Source organism: Gadus chalcogrammus, chromosome 1 (genome assembly GCF_026213295.1).
Source record: "Gadus chalcogrammus isolate NIFS_2021 chromosome 1, NIFS_Gcha_1.0, whole genome shotgun sequence".
In the NCBI taxonomy this organism is placed as follows: Eukaryota; Metazoa; Chordata; class Actinopteri; order Gadiformes; family Gadidae; genus Gadus; species Gadus chalcogrammus.
The window spans coordinates 26058571-26075458 of NC_079412.1; the positions used below are offsets into that span (position 1 = coordinate 26058571).

The window sequence follows — 16888 nt, forward strand, 5'->3', positions numbered from 1 at the left end:
TATACTGGGATGTCTGTACTGTGTATGTGTCTATAGGTGTCTGTCCTTGGTGTGTTTTCCACTGTGTGCCCTTGAATGTGAACTCTCAGTGCTTTGTATCATAGGCGTGCCCAAAGTTCTGCCATATTGTGCTTTATGTTATTAAATTGTATCCATTATGGGGTCAAGGATACTTTTGGAGCAGAACCTGGACATGCATTCATTTGTTGTTCTATACAAATTAGTGCTAATTAGTAGGATAAAAAATAACAAATGGCTGGTTTCATTTAACATATTTTTATTTTATCTTCTGACATATGGTACAATTCCCACTTCAGCAGCAGGATAATATTTCAAATTAATAAAATACTAATGTTTCCATCTAGATTATTATTATTATTCTTTTTTTTTTTTTTTTTTACACATAATATATGATATGCATAATATGAATGGATTTCCTTTTGGAGAATGGGATTAAACCCAATTTGTCAAATGCAATGTATTGGTATCTTAGAGATATGTTTAAATTGTGGGTGCTACAGTATGGCATAATAAACTGGACTGAAGAGAGAAATATGGGATGCACCCGGATCTATTGTGCTCTTTTATAGAAAGACATCTGTCGTAGGCCTATTATTATGCAATTGCTTCTTATCGTATCCTTTATCAAGGAGCTCGAGACATGTCTGGAACACACCACAAAGGTCCCGTTGCATGTCGGGTACAATACACTCTCCCAAACCATTGCGCAGGCGCGATAGAAAACTCCATTATTTTTTTTGCACGGAATCTGCAAGAAAAAAATAACAGTGGGCTAACTATGAATTAAGGATTAATGGATCGATTCAGATGTTGGATATACATATCGGATTGCACGGTTATTTCATGAAAGAGTGACGGGAGTAAGGGTCGGGTGATTGTGCAGCCGGAGCGGGACATCCTTCTTCTTGGGACAGTGAAGAATCAAGTAAATTTCAACCCATGCTAGCTCTTCACCCCAGCTATTTGGCTAATATTAGCCTGGGAGCCGAGGCGCAGTAAAATGAACCGTTGTCGCCCTTTGTTTTTTAAACCGGACTAGGAGACGTTGCGAGCGTCACGCAATTGAACCCACACGTATCGGATCTAAGTAGTTTGCGTTGTTAATTTGATGCTTTCCAAGAAGCTGAGCAACTGTATCCAAAACAATCTTCAGCTAGTTGGCTAGCATGCGGCTAACTCCTGATTCTCCCGCGAGCTAGAGAAAACGGAGAGTCCAAAACTTGGAAAACATCGGGCTGAACGCAGAGAAAACCCGACCCGTTCAGCTGATACTAGTCCCGGTAGACGCCACCGATGTCCCCACTACAGACGGGGACTATATGTCTCTTGTTGTGCGTTCGTTCGTTTTTAAATTGTGCCTCACAAGACTTTTGCTATTAAGGGTTAGTGCGCCTGACAGCTGTCACGACAACATTGCACAAAGTAGAGTAGCAAAGTAGCTTAGCCATTAGCTTGGTTATTAGCATTGGTATCCACGTCCATATTTACTAAAAAAACATTTTTGCATTCTGGTTTGCCATGTTTGGGCAGTTGAGGTTCATCGCGAAATACTGAATGTCAATTTGAGCAAATTGGTGTTTCTTTTTGAAGCTGTCAGCGTGTTGGATTTCAACTTATTTATAACCACAGCTGCAGATTAGCTTCGTAACGTAGCTTCGTAACGTAACATCGCCTAATCAAAGTACACAGGCCTGGCGTAACACACCCTCCCACTTCAAGGTGGTCGTCGCTTCTTAAAACGCTTGTTATTGCATATGTAAGGTCGTGTAGGTCAGTGGTTTAATTAAACGATAAGGACATAAAATATGTAGATGGTGTACTGTTATATAAATCATTTTTATGCTCTCTCGACAGCCCTTCACATGGACATGAACTGAGGACTTTCTCAAGGAGTTATTTTCCGAATAGCGGATTCGCAGGAAGCACAGTCTTTACGGAACATCAAATCGGTGTTTCTCAGAGTCTGTCCTTCCAAACAACCAGCATGCACAGCGGACCGCGGATATCCTAGCCTAAACAGATCCTGGCTTTCCAAAGATGACAAGGTATGCAGTCTGTTATACTGTGAGACGAATGCAAGTAATCGGTGTGGCTATAGTTTCCAAGTACAAATCTATTTTTAACCTCTCGTCTCACATGCATATATCGATTATAGATAAGATATTAACAGATTATTTTTATATGGGTATTGTCAAGATCATCATCGATCTCAATCTGAAATAAATGGAGCTGTACATCATATAAATAAATAAACAATATTTAATATATATTTTGTATCAAATAATTGTCACATTAGTTGCAGCTATGATGCACTACCTAACAACAATTCAGATGTGAGTTAATCAATAGATTGGTGCTTATTTATTTTTCTGTGCTCTTCCCAGGTTCTGGAAGACAGACGTCACAAAATGATGGGAGGCAGCGAGACTGTCAGTGGGGACAAGGATGGGGTCCAGGCCATAGCAATACACGTCCCCATTGGCTGGCAGCGCCGGCTAGAGAGCGGACAGGTGCTCTATGTCAGGTAGGGTGGATTTTTTCTGAAAGGTGTTTAAGTTCATGTATACGGGGATTAATGGTACTATTGGTTATACATGGAGTTAGTGTGGGAATGCAGCGCTTCAATATTGTTGGTGTTAAGTAACACTGCAAGGTAGACTACAATATGTTAGGACTCTGCTGCATGTATTTGTCAATGTTTTGTTCAAGGCTAATGAAGTGTATTGGTGAATGTTTTTTAAGAGTTCAATGTGTGGGTGTGTATGTGGCGTGTATGCATGTGTGTTTCTTGTGTGTACAGATTAACAACCGCAGTAAATAGACACTCAAATCTGCTATTGTTGCTGATGTACATTGGGGTTAATTTTAGGAATAATATGGCTTATTTAGGTTTTCCAAAAATTGCCTGTACTTCCCCCAAAAATGGCATTGTTTTTATGCACTGTGCCGGAGAAATAAGGCATGGCTGGGCAACTTTTTAGCTATGGTTCAGTGTCGTACGTTTCACTGGTACAAATTACTGGCTGATTTTCCGCCTAGTGACAGCAACAGCCTCAAGATACCCCAGTCGGTTGGTTGCTTGTCTTTTCAACACTTTGGTTAAGTGGTTTCTCTGGCACGGGGCTCCCAAGCGCTGCCTTCAATTTGATCCACCAATCATACTGTAGCGACATGCATGTCAGGTTTTATGGATACAGCATGCTGGATTCAAACGTGGATATGTGAAAACATTCATCGTGTTGGGCCTGAAACCATTATTGGGAATTTGGGACATCTGGCCCCAAGCTTTCCAAAACAAAACTTTGCTTTTCGAATGTGCGGTATTCTTGGGAGTGGAGGGTTTGGAGTTGGGGGAATTTTCAATTTTTTTTTCATAAAGAGTATCCTGCCTTAGGTTCTGTTTGTGGATCCTTTGCGGAGGTGTTTGTGAATGGTTTGAGCTACAAAGAACACCACGGGCATTAGCCCACGTAATCACATGATTCTAGTGGAATGAATTGAGTTTTGACACTAATTGAATGATGTCCAATGGAAGTAGATTCTCTTGTTTTCATTTACAAAAAGAACAGTGTCTCCACCAGCTATTCTTGTGTCACACTTGAGTCCCACTCTTGAGCACTCCCCCTTATTTATACTAGAACTTTATTAAAAATTATGCTAGCGAGGATATGGTTTCACCGTCTTGCGGAACGACATGGGAAAATATGACTCGAACCAAGAATCTGCAGTGGCAGAGCTTTCTGTGGGCCCACAAAGGGAACATAATCATTTGATAGGTTTGTGAAACTAAAATTGATTATTTTCTATTTCTTGCGTCACTTTAAGACCCCATGACCAATCTGTCACCCCTCAGACTTAAATAATGGTAACATAAAAATCTTCTATTCTCTTTTGTAAAAAAAACTGTATAAGGCGTTGTTGTCCAGATTTAATTGATATTTTAGTTACTTTTCTCAATTCCTGAAAGGTTTCTTGCATGGACAGGGATATATAGAGGACTCAAGTTGTTGAATGCTGTCTTGCTTGAATAACTATCCTCTATTAACTACATGACCGCAAAAAAATTGCCATCAGACCTGAACTGGGGTTCTTGGAAATCAAATTGTGTGGAAGGCGCTGCGTGAGAGGAAAGTAGGAATTTGGTTGTCGAAATATGTTACTTGGTGTTGGAAGATGTTTTTGGCATATCTTGTAATTCAAACATTGTGTCATCTTGCAGTTTAGGATAAAGGTAGTCGTTTGATTTTGTGAGGAGACCCATTGTGACTATTGCATTGAGTTGGGTTGTGCTTAATACTGGGATTTCTCCTCTGGTCTGTAGTCCCAGTGGCACTTGCCTGTCTTCTCTGGAGGAGGTCAAGGCCTACTTGTTGACCGATGGCACCTGCAAATGTGGCCTAGAGTGTCCACTTGTCATCCAAAAGGTAATATCATCATAGTCAAATAAAAAAAAAAACTTCACACAACTAGGCACATGGTAAGCTGCTGTCTCAAACACAGGAGCCAGATCAGTGAGTCAGCAAAAAACAAACAGATGCTTGGGTGCGAAATTCGGCGTGCAGTCATTTCATGTGTCATTCTCTCTGTGTCTGCCGTTTTCTATCTTCTGCATGACATTGTCTCTCTTTCTGCTCTGCTGCGTATCTGCTGCATGTTATTCTCACTCTCTCTATCCGCTGGTTCATATCTTCTGCATGTCATTCTGCTCTGTTACTTATCTTCTGAATGTTCTTCTCGCTCTCTCTATATGCTGTTTCATATCTCCCTCACATGACATTCTTTCTCTCTGCTCTGTGTTTCGTACCTTCGGCATGCCATCTCTATCTGCTGTGTTCTGTACCTTTTGGCATGTCATTCTCTGTTTCTGTTGTTTCGTACCTCAGGCCTGTCATTTTCTTTCTGCATTGATTTATTATGCCTGCAGACTGTCATTCTCTCTGTGTCTGTTGTTTCGTTCCTTCTGCATCTCATTCTGTATGTGTTGTTTTGTACCTTCTACGTGTCCTCTCTCTCCTTCTGTGTTTTGTTCCTTCTGCATGTCATTCTCGGCTGCGTTGTTTCCTACTTTATGCATTTCATCCTCTCTCTTTCTGCTGTGTGTTCGTCCTTTTGGCATGACATTCTCCTTCTGCACTGTGTTCGTACTTTCGGCATGTCATTCTCACTTTTTCCGCTCTATGTTTTAAATCTCTTTGCTGTTCTGCCAACAAAACCCATGCTGCAGTCCACACTGCAGCAGCCTGTACCGACAACAGATGTTGACAGCAGATGTTCACCTTTGTAGTTATTAATGCTGATTTATTAAATTCCAATACAGTTTGGGAAAAATTGCAAGTATTCATTTGTGATTGTAATCCAATCTGACATTCTTTGTATTATTAATACAAATAAATGTAATTTATTTGTATTCATGTAGCTGTGTACATGCCAAACCCGGATATCTTAAATGGAAGCCTCTGTATGCCCTTTGTCCTCTTCACTAATGCTAGTTGTTAAAAGCCATCTATCAATCCCTTGGGTGCAGGTGTTCAACTTCGGCACGGCTGTTAAGGTGGAGCAGCACAGCCAACCACTGGGCAAGGCGGAGCAGGATATGACCAAACTCTGCAACCATCGCAGGAAAGTGGTTGCCATGGCCACGCTGTGCCGCAGCATGCAGGCGTCACAGCTGCCCTTTGCCACCCTCCATCCTCCAGGTAGAGTGATAGCCATATACTGTTGTTGCTAGGCTAGCTGGCTAAGCTAACTATGATAGATTATTACTGTACAGTCTTGATATGGCTATGGATGCTATTTACTTTGTGTTTGGTTCCTACAGTAAACGTATAAATGAGCTCAAAATACACTGCATTAATACACCTGTAGTAGATTTTTCGGTCTGTCTCATATCAAGATGGCTTGGTGTACTTTTACTACTTTTCCATTCGATCTGTTTTGCAAAACCTAACTTGAAGTAGAATTTGAAGTGTACCAATCGTACGCCCTCCACCAGGCATCTGTTTCTGTTTTACACCGTCCGCCACAAAACTGATTGTTTTCGTTGCTTCGCCTCCCTCCGGACCTCTCCGCCTGCAGAGCGCCACAGCGGCCTGTCGGACCACCGCGAGCCAAAGAGGATGGCGCTGGGCGGGCGCGCCGACCGGGAGGAAGAGGAGCGCTGTGCCTACCCCCCCAAACCCCACCCCCACCCCGCCCGCGCCCACGGCAACCTCCAGCCGCCGTCGGGCTGCACCAGCCCCCGGACCTCCCCGGGGCCCCTGTACCCCTACAACGGCTCCTCCCCGCTCCGGCACACAAGCACAAACTCCCACCACGCCCTGGACGCTTTGAGGAGACTACAGCATCCTCACCTCCCTCCCCTCCCGTCCTCCTCCTCCTCGTCGTCCTCCTCTTCCTCCAACGCCTCCACCGGCTCCCCCTTCCCGTACGGCGGCACACAGAGGTCGCCCCGCCCCACCGCGACGCCGCAGAATCTCAGTCAAAGCCAGAGGTCCACCCCCAAGACCCCCGAGACGCCCGGCTCGCCTCGCCTGGGGCCCCTCTCCCCGCCGCCCTCCTCCCCGCTGGCCCCGGGCCCCCGTCACCCCCACGGCTCCGTGGCGGCGGGGTCTCCCCTCTCCCTCTCGCCGGCCCCCTCCCCCTCCATCCACAGCATGAGCTGCGTCTCGCCGCGCCAGCGCTCCCGCCACCCCTCCGCCTCCTCCCTGCTGTCGGAGCAGGGGGGAGGCGAGGGGGGAGGGGGGCTTATGGGGAGCGCTTTCCCCCCGAGGAGGAGCTCCTCCTCTTCCTCCCCGCACTCGCCACTCCCCGGTGGCTCCCCCAATCCCAGCCTGCACTTCTCCAAGTACAAGCTGGAGGACATTCTGGAGCAGTTTAAGAACTCAGGCAACAGCAGCACTAATAACCACAACCACCTCCCCCTCCCCCTCCCCCCCCCCCCCCAACGCCGCCCTACTGGCCAACCAAAGCAGCAGCAGCCTCCCCCACAACCTATCCCTCACCCTGGATAAAGTGGGGAGTGCGATGGGCAGTGTGGGCTCCGCGGGGAACTTGGGACCGCTGGGTTTCGGGTCCTCTGGTCTGCCTTTGGGGGTGTTCCTGAACCACCATCAGAGCCGGCCGCCGCACCCGACTTCCTTCCCCGCTAGCAGCTTGCTCTCCGCGGCCGCTAAGGCCCAGCTCGCTAACCAGACCACCCAGGGCCAGAGCTTGCACACGGGCAGCAACCCGGCGAGCTCGGCCTGTCCTCTGGAGCTCCTGAAAGAGACCCAGCAGCAGCAGCAGCAGCAGCAGCAGCAACAACAACTACAGAAGCAGCAGCAGTCGACGAAGGTAAAAAACAGCACTTTACACCACAACCCCCCTCCTTCCTCCATCTCTGCAAGTAGGCACCCCTCCCCGCACCCCTCCTTCCTCTTCCCTCCATCACACCCTCTGGCCCAGTCCCTGGTGGCGTCCGCTCATCACTTACCCCCCGCGGTGGAGCGCAACGCCTCACACCGGAAGCGCCACCGGCAGTCGCCCACGGTTCTGAGCATGCTCAGAGAGACCCAGCAGCTCGCCAACGGGCCCCGGAAGACGCCGCCGGGAGACCTCCTCTCCACCGCCATCATCAACCTGTCCACCTCCTCGTCGTTTCCCCCCTCCTCGCACCCTTCCTCTACCTCAGCCGCACACAACCACGCCATCGCCCTAGAGAACCACTACCATCTCCCCCCCGGACAGATCCCCCCCCGGCTACCCGCCGCCGCCCATCAAATGGCACCCAACGCTGGGCCTTCCAGACAAATGGAGGCCCTGGACTTCACTACAGGCCTGACGGCCAACACGGGGCCTCCGCCGGGGCTGGATCCCCCGACGCAGCCCCTCTCCGCCCTGTTGCACCTGCTGAGCGTCCAGAACGCTCAGGCCTCGGCCGCGGCCACCATCTCAGCCTCCGCCCAACTGGGGTCTTTAGCCGGGGGCGGGGGCAGCGGCGGGAAGGGCGGCAAGCGGCAGAGCCCCAGGCCGCCGCTGTGCGCCTCCAAGCCCTCGTCCCTCGGCCGCTCCCTAAAGACTCAGTCCCCCAGCCGGCCCGGTAGCACCACCCCTCTCCCCACCGCGACGCCTCCTCCGCCCTCCTCCTCCTCTCCGTCCCAGACGCACTCGAGCAGGTCCAGCCCCGTGCAGAGACTCTGCTCCCCCTCCAACCCCCACTCGCCCCGCTCCCGCACCACGCCCTCACCCTCCGCCTCGGAACAACAACAACAACAACAACAACAACCGCAGCAGCAGAGGCGCCCCGCCCCCGGGCACCACCGTGCGGCGGGGTCGCTCTCCAGAGCGCCCTCGCGGGAGTCCCTGGGGCTGCTGGTCTCCATGGCAGCGCAGGCCACAGACGTGCCGACGCCCGGGGAGCTGAGCTATTCTCAGGGCGCCGCGGCCACGGCCACCTCCCCCAAGCCTCTGGATCTCAGCAACCACGTCCTGAACCTGCTGGCCTCTTCGTCCACCTCGCCCCAGGTGGAGCAGAGCTCCTCGGACCGGACCCAGATGGGAAACCACAGCGCAGGTGAGCCATGTTGTTTGGTTTATTACCCTGCAGACTCGCTTGTTGTTTGATGGAGGGCCAGGCAAGAATGTGTTTACTGACGAGAAGGTTGAATGGGATTTTGTGTGAAATGTGGAGGCAAAAGGGTTTTGAGGGAGACACAAAACACAGTTTTACTCAGATAATGTATTTTTTTCTCTTCTTTGTTGGATTGTCACACACCGCTACTTCAACTGATTGGGAAAGTTAACCAATGCACCGAATATGTGTCGGGTTGTTTCTCATACATACCACATTGTGCTTCCCCAGAACCAGGAGAGGGTGTCGGTGTTGACGCTGACACCACCTCCACGGGGGCTAAACCCTCCCCAGACACTAGCAGAGGCCCTACACCGGGCCACCACCACCACCACCACCACCAACACCACCACAGCAGCCCTCCTCCACCTCATCCCCAGCCCCCCGGGGACGGATCCGGCCCCAGCACCCCCTCCGCCCTGGCGGACAACACCACCCTCTCTCTGGCCGAGGCCTTCCCCTTCATGAACCAGGAGCAGCTGCTTCAGCTGCTGTCCACCACCGGGGGGTTGCCCTCTCTCCTGGACCCCGCCGTCCTGGCCTCTCTGCCCCTCGGGGGGATGTGGATGTGCGGGCAGCAGGGGCAGGGTCCGGCCTCCCAGCAGAACCTGTCGGATCATCTCCCGGCCGACCCACAGTCCCCAGAGATGATGATGCAGCAGCAGCAGCAAGACACGGCGCAGCACGCCCAGGATCACCAACACAAGCAGCAGCAGCACATGAACAGCAACCCGCTGTTCCCCCTGTTGCCCCTGTTGTTCGGCGCCCACGGGGACCTGCCGCTGGGCCTGCTGAACCCGCTCCCGCCCCCGAACGGCCCCGCCTCCAACCCGGGGCAGGAGGCCGACCTGGGGCTGGCGGAGAAACCCAGCCTCCAGGCTCTGCTCATGGCCTCCCTGCTGCTGGGCCAACAGCACGGCCCCATGTTACCTCTCTCTGGACTATCGGGACTGGGCCAGCTGGGCCTGGAGCTCCCCCTCCACCAGTCGCAGCAGCTCCCGGCCTCCCTCGACGGCCTCCCGCCGTTGGACAAGAGCACCGGCCTCCTGGACCCCTCGGGCCTCCAGGGGCCCAGCCTCCTAGAGATCCTGCAGGGCCTCCTCCCTCCTCCTCCACACCCGCCTCCCCCCCACCACCACCACCACCACCACCACCACCACCACCCTGCTCCTCCTCCCAACTCCGCCGAGGGCTCCCTGCAGGCGCTGCAGGCGCTCCTCCTCCCCTCCCCTCTCTCGCCCAACCCCGGGGCCTTCCTCTCCCTCAGCCCCGCCCTGCTGGCCGCCGCGCTGGCCGGCTCCGCCGAGCTCCACCCGCCTCCCCTCACCCAGCTAGCCCCCACTGCACAGCAAACCCAACACACCCCACCTCAGGTAGGAGGCCGCCTCTCTCCGCCGTAGTGTCTTCTCTCGTGTCCTCCCGCAGCCATCCCCTTAGAACAGGGGTGCCCAACCTTTTTTGACCCAAGATCTACTTTTCAAGTAGCCAACCTCCCGAGATCTACCAGCAAACCTACCTTCAAGCCGGGGGGGGGGGGGGGGGGGGGTGAAGAGAACAATTGTTGACGGGGGGGGGTTGTATCGTTGAACCTAGCTTGTTTCCCCTCAGCCATGCAACGTTTAGGAGTGTGTAACTACTGTTGACGGCTTTCAAACTGCTGTTAACAGCACATGCGCTACGCGCGTATATGTCCCAGCGCAAATTTAATTTTATTAAAAAAAAAAAAATCTTTTTTTTTTTTTTTTTCTTCACCCTCGCGATCGACTTGGGATCTGTCAGCGATCTACTGGTAGACCGCGATCGACTGGTTGGGCACCCCTGCCTTAGAACAACAGCTCTGCTCGTTCCCGGGGCCGCTTCCATTGTTGTTCTCTTCCCCTTTAGTCACGGAGCTTTCCTGTTAAAAAGAACGCTTAAACCCTTTCCTAACATCACCCCCCCCCCCCCCCCCCCCCCCCCTTCAATGTATTTTTAACCGAGGTCTGTTTTATTTTACGCCGATGGATTTGTTGTCTGAAACACTGTTGCATGCGAAAATACATCTTCATCGATTTAGAGAGGTATTTGTCAACGTCCCATGCGGCGAAACATCGGTGGGTACTTATTGCGTCAGCAGGCCTCGGCCGCGTTTAACGCTGTCCCTCCCTGACCGAGTGCGTATGTTCCTCGTTGTCTAAGCCCTCTTCCTCCTCGTCATCCTCCCCTCTCCCCGCTCTTCATCTCCCCAGGTGACCTCTGACCCTGCCGGCGACACCCTGATCCCGCTGCCTCTTCAGGGCAAGGACAACCACCTCCTGCAGCAGCTGCTGCCCTCGCTGCTCAACCCGGCCGTGCTCGGTGGGTCACTGCCAGCAGGCTGCAGTAATGGGGTTCAGGGACATTTGGGCTGATGCCCTTTATGTTAAATTAATTTGGTTTTGGGGTTATTTTGTTTGTTTGCACAACTGAATTGCTGACATTTAAATAAGAAGAAACTCTGATCCAAAATGCAAAGAGAGGAATAGAAAATGTCTAATAAGCTAGTTTATTTGCATTAATTAACTTATCAACATTTGTATCATTTAGACTAATTTTGTGAATGTTTTGTAGGTGATCTTTCGGGCCTCGCTGGCTTTCACAACATGGTGGGTCTGGGGAACGGGGCTCTGCTCTTGCCCCCAGTTCAAGCCTCTGCTTTGGGCATGCCTCTGCTGCAGGGCCCTGACGGAGCCATCAACCTGCTCAACAACATACAGGTAGAGATACATGAAATGTCCTATAATTAACATAATACAGTCAGGTTGTCATACAAATACTTTTATTCTATATTTTTTTATTTTAAGTGTGATTCATCTTTATCCTAGTTGTGTGTTATTAAAACCCTTCCTCGGTGTCTCTGCAGCTCAACATCGCACCGCCCACAGAGGAAGACAAGCCAATGTCGTTGGGAGGAACACAAAGCCCCGCCCCCCACGAAGAAATGCCGGCCAATCAGCTCGCTCCCCTGGCGGTCCCCAGCCCGACCCGCTCCCCGGCCCCAGACCTGCCAGCCTGCCCGCCCGCGCCCCCCCAGCAGCGAGGAGGCCCGGAGGGCGGCTCGGCCCGGGGGGTCGGGGCGGGCGGGGGCGGCGGGGGCCTGATCGACCCGTACACCTCCTTCATGGACACCATCTACACCTCCTTCCTGCAGGTCAGCGCAAAAGAGCAGGAGGAGGGCGCCCATTCGGGGCCCGCGGACCCCACCTCGCCCTTCTGTGCCTTACCCCCCGTCTCCTTCCCCTCGGCGCTGGTGGAGGATGCCTCCGCCCACCCCCCCCCCCCGCCGCTGCCCCAGGCCGGCGCCCCGGCCTCGCTCAGCCCCCGGCGGGCCTGCTCCCTCCGCCACCCCGACCTGTCCCGCCTCAGCCTGGAGGCGGCCGCCGCCGCCCACTCGCCGGCCCAGGGCGCGCCCAAGCCCAGCGAGGCGGGGGCCTCCTCGCCCACCTCCCAGAGGAAGACGGGGGCCCGCGTGGCCGAGGGGCAGACCCGCCACGAGCCCCCGCTGCCCCCCATCTACCTGGAGGAGGCCAAGACGGACTCCCGGCCCTACGGACACCCGGGGCCCGAGAGGCAGTGCGGGGTGACCCTGGGTCAGGCCGGGGGCTACCTGGGCCCCAGGGACGGGGCCGGCGGGCGGCCCAAGGAGGAGGGGGGCGTAGGGGCCATGCTGCTGCACACGGACCAGGGCAGGGTAAGCATGTCCCCTAACAGTTTTGTAGTTATCTTTATAAGGAGATTAGGATGGGGGGGGGGTTCCTGTATACGTCTCCCCCTACACCCCCTCGACTCATGGTGTGAGTGGTCGGGAGTGCCTTCAATAACATCCAGGGGGGACCCTGGTATTAGAATATTAGTATTCCTCTCCATCCTTTATTGCTTTGAAAGGGCAGACGTGATTTTGTGTGTGTGTGTTATGCTACAATGTGATGTTATCCCTTCCCAAATGACGCTGGGGTGTGGGGCTGTGCTCTTCCGTCACGGGAAGACGCCCTGATCTGGGCGTGCGAGACTGTCTCGAGGCAGTGTCTAACAGCTGACTACAAATTGATTGCGCCCGGACTACGAATTGATAAATGGTCAATGACTTGCATAAACTGTAAAAAAAAAAAGCTGCAGAGTCTGTAACTCCTGAACTTGAGGCTCGGCTGTCCGCCAGTGCCCGCCCCCCCCCCTCCCCCTCTCATACATTTTCTTGCAAGGGTTTACTCAGAATACAGTTCCCGGGAATTGTGTAATTTCCACCATTGGCCTTTTATTTTTTAATGTGTTGATCACATATTCATCACAACCTCCGAAGTAGTCCACGTAATACTATAGTGATATCAGCTTATCAGGCCGTCATCCTGAGCCTCCTCCTCCTCCTCCTCCCCCTCCTCCTCCTCCGCCTGCCATCCTTCGTCATCTTTCGTCATCCTGCCCCTCAGTCTCCTCCCTGGGTTGCCCCCTTGCCAGCATGACTCACACCAACTAGCTGTTGATCATGGCTGTTTGTCTAGCAGCTGAATCCACAATGGAGCCTATAAAACACCACTCGTTCCTCGACCAGTAACGGGTTCCTCGTATAGGTGTTCCTTGGTAGTTTCCCCACCCCTCCATGATGAAGTGGCGTGGGGCTTTCTCCCTCTCTTCTCTTGAGTGTGCAGGACCATTTGAGTTTCCCCGCTCCCCTGACTATTGCATCAATCCCTGGCTTCCCCAAAACAGCCCCCCTCAGCAAAGAGCTTGGTTCATAATATAGACAGGGTTTCAGGATTTGTTTGCCAAGTTATGAAAAAAGGATCTTTCTTTTGATACGCAACTAATTTGTAATTGATCTTGTCTTCTGACATTTCTCAGGATCAGGTCGCCCCGACGGTAGGAGCCAGGAGAGGAAGGAAGAGGAAACAAACGTAAGATTATGTTTTAATACTTTGTTTGCTCCCGGGCACCAAGTATATTATTATTAGCATCTGATTTCAGGACCATGTCTGAAAGAGTAAGGACCTTTTATCCAACCAGGACCAAGAAACATGAACCGTACACAATTTCTTTATCCCCAGGCTACAGAATGTTCTAGAAGACTTTAGAGACATGGAAGCCCCAGGCCTAGAGGAGACCAGACCCACGGTGAGAAACATTTCACCACCACACTGTGTCTCTGTGTCTCTGTGTGTGTGTGTGTGTGTGTGTGTGTGTGTGTGTGTGTGTGTGTGTGTGTGTGTGTGTGTGTGTGTGTGTGTGTGTGTGTGTGTGGGTGTGTGTGTGTGTGTGTGTGTGTGTGTGTGTGTGGTGTGTGCGCGTGCGTACTAACTGTGGCCCCTGAATGCTCATGCCTCGCAGGCGGTCCTGCTGAAGCCCGAGAGGTCGGTCCGGGGACGGCGGCGACGTGGAGCCAGGTCTCAGAGGCAGTGATTGGTGGGAGAGGAAGAGGTCACTCCAGTGCTGTGGACCAATCAGGATGGTCCGACGCCCTCCCCCCCTCGGCTACACTCCCCGCCTCACCCTTCCTCTCCCTTTTCTATCACCGTCTACTGTCTAAAGAAATGTTCTCTAATTTTTTTACAACTGCACTAATACTATACCTTTGTCATGTCAGATATTAAGGAAAACACTATTGGAAACATAGGAGAGCTCTAGATTGAGACACACAGAAGGATCCAGAGGGGATTTAGCTCACTTAGTTTCTCTCCTGGATCTAGGAAAGAGAAAAAATAATGGTTGGCTGGTTTGGTCAGGGATCGGCCAATGAACGGCTGTGGAGTCATGTTGACAAGATAAGATAAGAAAAGAAAAAAAGCAAATGAACATGTACTGTTTCCTCTCATTGTGTTTACTGTGAGTCAGGATGAGCCCATCTACTTGAATGATACGTTTGCTCTCCATTGAAAGTGAGTGAGTATAAATGAATATCAGTTTGTGTGTTTGTGTGTGTATGTGTTCTGTATGAGTATGGCGTCCATCTTGGCAGTGTGCTGGACAACAGTGCTGTTTCTGAGCCCTCTCTAGTCCGGCCCTCTGTGTAGCGTTACGGTTTGGTTGAATTCACGGTTACTCGACAAAGTGCAACCTCGATCCAAGGTAAAAAAAAAAGAAAAGAAAAAGTCACTGGTTTTACTTCAAAAGTCTTTCCTATGGTTTGGAAAAATGTCAGGAAAAAATGTCAAAAGGGAACAACCATCTTTTATTTAAAACAATTTTAAAACCTTAAAACATTGTTATCTTTATATATACATATATAACTATATGTATATATTTTTCGTCAGGCTTGTGGAAATAATTTTGAATGTGAACCACCAGTGAAAACCCGTTTATTTCTCTCTGAAACCGGTTTGAATTTAACCGGTATTCACATTCCAAGAAAAAAACAATCATGTCTTTTTTTTTTTTTTCTTTATCATGCTTTCACTGTCTCCTTTGTGGTTATTTATTTGTATGTCTGTTACAAAGTCGCTGTGCAATGTGGGGTGCAATGTTCATGAGGTGTTTGTTCATACTACAAGACCTACCGTAGGACATGAGAAAAACAGCAAACGCTAAACTTGAAGTCTTCAAAATTGCGTGGGTAGACGCGCCCACATTTCGAGGCACTTCTGAATAGTATAAGTAGCCTGTAATAACCATTCAATACGTTTCAAAACTCCCACAATTATTTTAGATTTATATGGCTACAAATTTTGGTTATTTTTGTATTTAAAAGAAAATGAAAAATATTAAAAAAGATACAAAAATGTCCAGCTACACTGTGATGTCACTCAGTGCATTGTCATATTGTCCAGACCGTGTGTGTGCGTGCGTGTGCGTGTGTGTGTGTGTGTGTGGGTATATCACATTGTCCACACAGTCCTAAATGTTCAAGTGGAATGAAGTCTTTGAACATGCATAGGAATACTTTGAGCTATACACTTTCATTACCGTTATGTCATTGTAGTTGAATGAAAAAGTGTGATGTTGTGTTACTGTGGACATCCTATCTTTATCTCTGACTACCTGTTTTCTTCATATCACTGATTGAGCTCTCCAAACACACTGCCCTGCCCTAAGATAAATAGCTGTATTTAATGAAAAAAATAATAGAAGTGGAAAAGATAGCAGATTATGCAATTTCTACACTAGGATATTTGTACATATGTACAGTTAATGCCTTTTGATTTTGATTTTATATTGTTAGAGAAGGAGAGACAAGAGAAAAAGACAAAATGTTAATTTTTTTCTGGGAATTGTAATTAAGTATTTTTCTCATTCTACCCTTTTGTTTTCAATACTTGTGTTTAAAAAGACGAAGATTAAATTGTGGACTTTAGCTTTCTTTTTATATGGGAGTCTTTTTTTATTTAATATTAAACTATTTACATAAAACACTAATCCTGTTTTGATGTTGGTTTTGCATTGAATAACAACTTTCAGGCTATTACAAATTCCTTTTGTAATGGCTGTGTGTGCTGTTGAGACGCAGTGAAAGTAGGCCCCTTTTAAAAGCAGCCTGTGAATGAAAAGCCTTATGCTGCTTCGTCATTGCACGGTTCCAGTGGGACTCTACGATGATGCACCGTTAATGTCCGGCGTCTCATCCTTTGATCAATATTTCCAATGTCATCTACCCAAAATAGTTAGTTCATTAATCCTACCAGGAAAGCATTGAACATATAAATTGTGAATAATTGTCAGGCAGACTACACATTTTCAACTGCAGTAATACAATCGATTAATAGTAATATATCAACATGAATTACATTCTTACTGCATGTATGTAATAACATTGAATGTTATGCTTACACAGTGCACAGCATTTATAGACTACGTAGGCTCAAAAATAAACTCGGATACATCCGCTCTCGTGTCCATCCGGATGAATAAGGGGCGGGAGCTGGTTGGGATGCTGAGGCGCAGGGTACCACTTTAAAGGGCAAGATGCAGACCACGCCCAAAGGACAAAGGGGAAAGCTAGTTCTGTTGCTCCAAGGGCCCGAGTGTGCAGTGGGCGGGACTTCACTCCGTAACCAACCAATCATCGATTGCTGACCAACCACCCAGCGTTTGTGGGTTCTGATAACCGATTGGTTTGGGCCCGCGAGAGGCTCCCCCCACTGTACGCCCGGAGCCTTGGTTTGTAGCAAGGAGGGGAAAGCAGATACAGAAGACACATCACGGCAGCATCTCACCTTCAGCCGGCAGGACCAGAACAACCTCTCTGCGACCGGGCATCGTCGGAAAAATAAAAGACCGACATCAAACGAGATTGTCGGAAAGAAGCTATTGAACAAT

At 50.1% G+C, this 16888-nt stretch overlaps 1 protein-coding gene across 1 annotated transcript; it reads left to right on the top strand.

Moving 5' to 3' along the window:
- Positions 1–728: 728 nt before the first annotated feature.
- On the top strand, positions 729–14057 carry mbd6 (methyl-CpG binding domain protein 6). The gene is made up of 20 exons (XM_056596342.1): positions 729–946; positions 1876–2066; positions 2406–2545; positions 4343–4445; positions 5546–5717; positions 6097–6310; positions 6464–6730; positions 6851–6906; positions 7034–7307; positions 7410–8093; positions 8175–8572; positions 8861–9719; positions 9897–10002; positions 10067–10073; positions 10808–10966; positions 11219–11364; positions 11511–12338; positions 13484–13536; positions 13687–13753; positions 13967–14057. Exons 3-20 carry the CDS (start codon positions 2430–2432, stop codon positions 14036–14038), a joined length of 4581 nt encoding a protein of 1526 aa, XP_056452317.1. The 5' UTR covers positions 729–946; positions 1876–2066; positions 2406–2429; the 3' UTR covers positions 14039–14057.
- The last annotated feature ends 2831 nt before the right edge of the window (positions 14058–16888 follow it).

Coding starts and splice junctions, on each gene's coding strand:
- mbd6 (XM_056596342.1), top strand. CDS start 2,430: ATGATGGGAGGCAGCGAGACTGTCAGTGGGGACAAGGATGGGGTCCAG. Junction 6,731..6,850: donor CCCTCCGCCTCCTCCCTGCT/GTCGGAGCAGGG, acceptor CCCCAATCCCAG/CCTGCACTTCTCCAAGTACA. Junction 7,308..7,409: donor ACCCAGCAGCAGCAGCAGCA/GCAGCAGCAGCA, acceptor CTCTGCAAGTAG/GCACCCCTCCCCGCACCCCT.